General features: G+C 35.3%; 1 protein-coding gene across 1 annotated transcript; it reads right to left on the bottom strand.

Annotated features, from left to right (window-relative positions):
• Positions 1-1,340: 1,340 nt before the first annotated feature.
• LOC142556425 (uncharacterized) lies at positions 1,341-2,026 on the bottom strand. The gene has a single exon (XM_075667887.1). It carries the CDS (start codon positions 1,786-1,788, stop codon positions 1,420-1,422), a length of 369 nt encoding a protein of 122 aa, XP_075524002.1. The 5' UTR covers positions 1,789-2,026; the 3' UTR covers positions 1,341-1,419.

Below are 2,026 nucleotides of genomic sequence, written 5' to 3'. Positions count from 1 at the left end.
CTTCTCTTCTCCTAGCTCCCATATGCATGATACCTTCATTTCAAATATATTTTAAAAAACATATTTTCGTATTTAATGATTCTAAAATAATATTTTTATTACTACGTATATCGATCTATATGTACACAGACATATTTTATATTAATCTAGCTACGAGCTTCAACATCATGTTGTAAACTCGCAAAAGATCAATAAAAAAGTTTTTTAAAAATAAATTAATTATAACCCATAAATCCCCTTGTGAGCTGAGCTCGAACACAAATATGAGAGGATCGTCTGTGGTAACTGGTAATTAAATGAGTTAGTCTATATGTTACGTCTGATGTAGTTCTCCCAATCATTTTTTACCATTTGATCATTTTTTCTCGTATATTTTACACGGGCCTACACCCAATGTTACACAGAAAAGTCTGTCGTAAATAACATATATGGGCCACAAGGTCAAACTGTTGGATGTCAGATGTCTGAGTCGAGATGCCACACCATGCCACCACTATACAAAATAATGCAGCACCCTCGTGAAACCAAGCACATGTATGCTACCAGAAGCTTTAATTTACTCAGCTGCGTACTGCGCAAAAATTTTAGCCGAAAAAAATGATGTAACAGTCTGACTAATAAATACCTGAAATTATTTGAAAATACTTTTAAATTTGTTGCATGTCTTTTGAGTTTTCCTGGCCATTGACTTTTTCCCCTCGGGATTATAATTTTCTCGCTTTAAGTCGGTTTCTTAGGAAATTTAAAAGATATTAACGAAATCATTAAATTCAAGTTGTGGAATTAGTTGAATTTGATAACATTTTAAAAATGTTTTTTTGACCAATTAAGTTGGTGGACCAATTATTGGTTTAAAGAAGTTTGTTAATGATAGTCATCTTCTGGTGTGGAAATTAAACAATTATAAGTGTGGAATAGTCTGACATCCAATGATTCATAATTAATTAAAGAAACAAAATGAAGATGGATTATTTAAATTCTGGGGAATTTTTGGTTGAATGACAAGTTGGTCCTATTGGCTTATTCCCCATTTCTTGGTTTCCCTGTTTTCTTGATATACAAACTATTTTTACAAAAGGAGCTTAACCAAATTTTTCATGCATTTTGAGTTACCATAAAATTGTTGCTATTGTTATCAGAATGAATCTGAAATCTCATTTCCCCAAGAATCATTATTTTCTCTCAAACAAGAGAGGAAGCGGATTTGATCGATTACGTTAAATAACCAAAAATGGAAAAATAACAAAAACCAAGAGAAACCCTCCATAAAAATAACTCTTGACATACCCTAATCTTTTCATCCAACGAAAAGTTTGCTCTGGGCAGGACGATTTGATGTATTAAGAGAGACAAAAATCTTGATCTTTATTATTCATGAATCTTGTTTTTTTCCCCAACCCTTTGATTTTCCTTCCCTAGCTAGTCATAGGAAAATGTGGAGTCGTCTCCGACCTGCGATGTGTGTGATGATCTCGAACTTTTCTTCGGCGACGACGAGGATGACGACGACAAATCTCCGGACCTTCTTCTAAGCATCTGCCTCATGCCATCGGCAACTCGGAAAGCCGGATTCGATTTATATTTTCGACAGAACGACATGTGCGCCTTTACAGCTTCATCCATTCCGCAGTACTGTTTCTTGCTTCTGTTCACTTCATCTCTCACAGCTTCTGAGCACAGGCCACATAACCATTTCCCTTCGAATTTTTCCTTCACTTCTGCGATGTATTCTTGTGTGCAGTCTTCCTTCAATCCGCAGCACTCGCACTTAATCAACTCAATGTCCATTTCTTCAGGGGGATGAACCAAATTTAGTTTCTGGAGAGAAATGAGTGGAGAATTTTGGACGATGCCTCAAGTTGTAGGATCAAACTCAAGAAAAGACGTTGTCGGCATGGATTTTTTCTCTTTCGTTGGTTCCAGGCTACATGAAAATTGAGAAAGATTTATGTGTTATTATATTATATATATGGGGTATTTGGGAGTTTTATTGGATAAGAGTGCGAGAAGTAAGGATAGTAAGGAG

This window comes from Primulina tabacum, chromosome 9 (assembly GCF_025594145.1).
Source record: "Primulina tabacum isolate GXHZ01 chromosome 9, ASM2559414v2, whole genome shotgun sequence".
NCBI lineage: Eukaryota > Viridiplantae > Streptophyta > Magnoliopsida > Lamiales > Gesneriaceae > Primulina > Primulina tabacum.
This window is presented reverse-complemented; position numbering and strand designations above follow the sequence as displayed.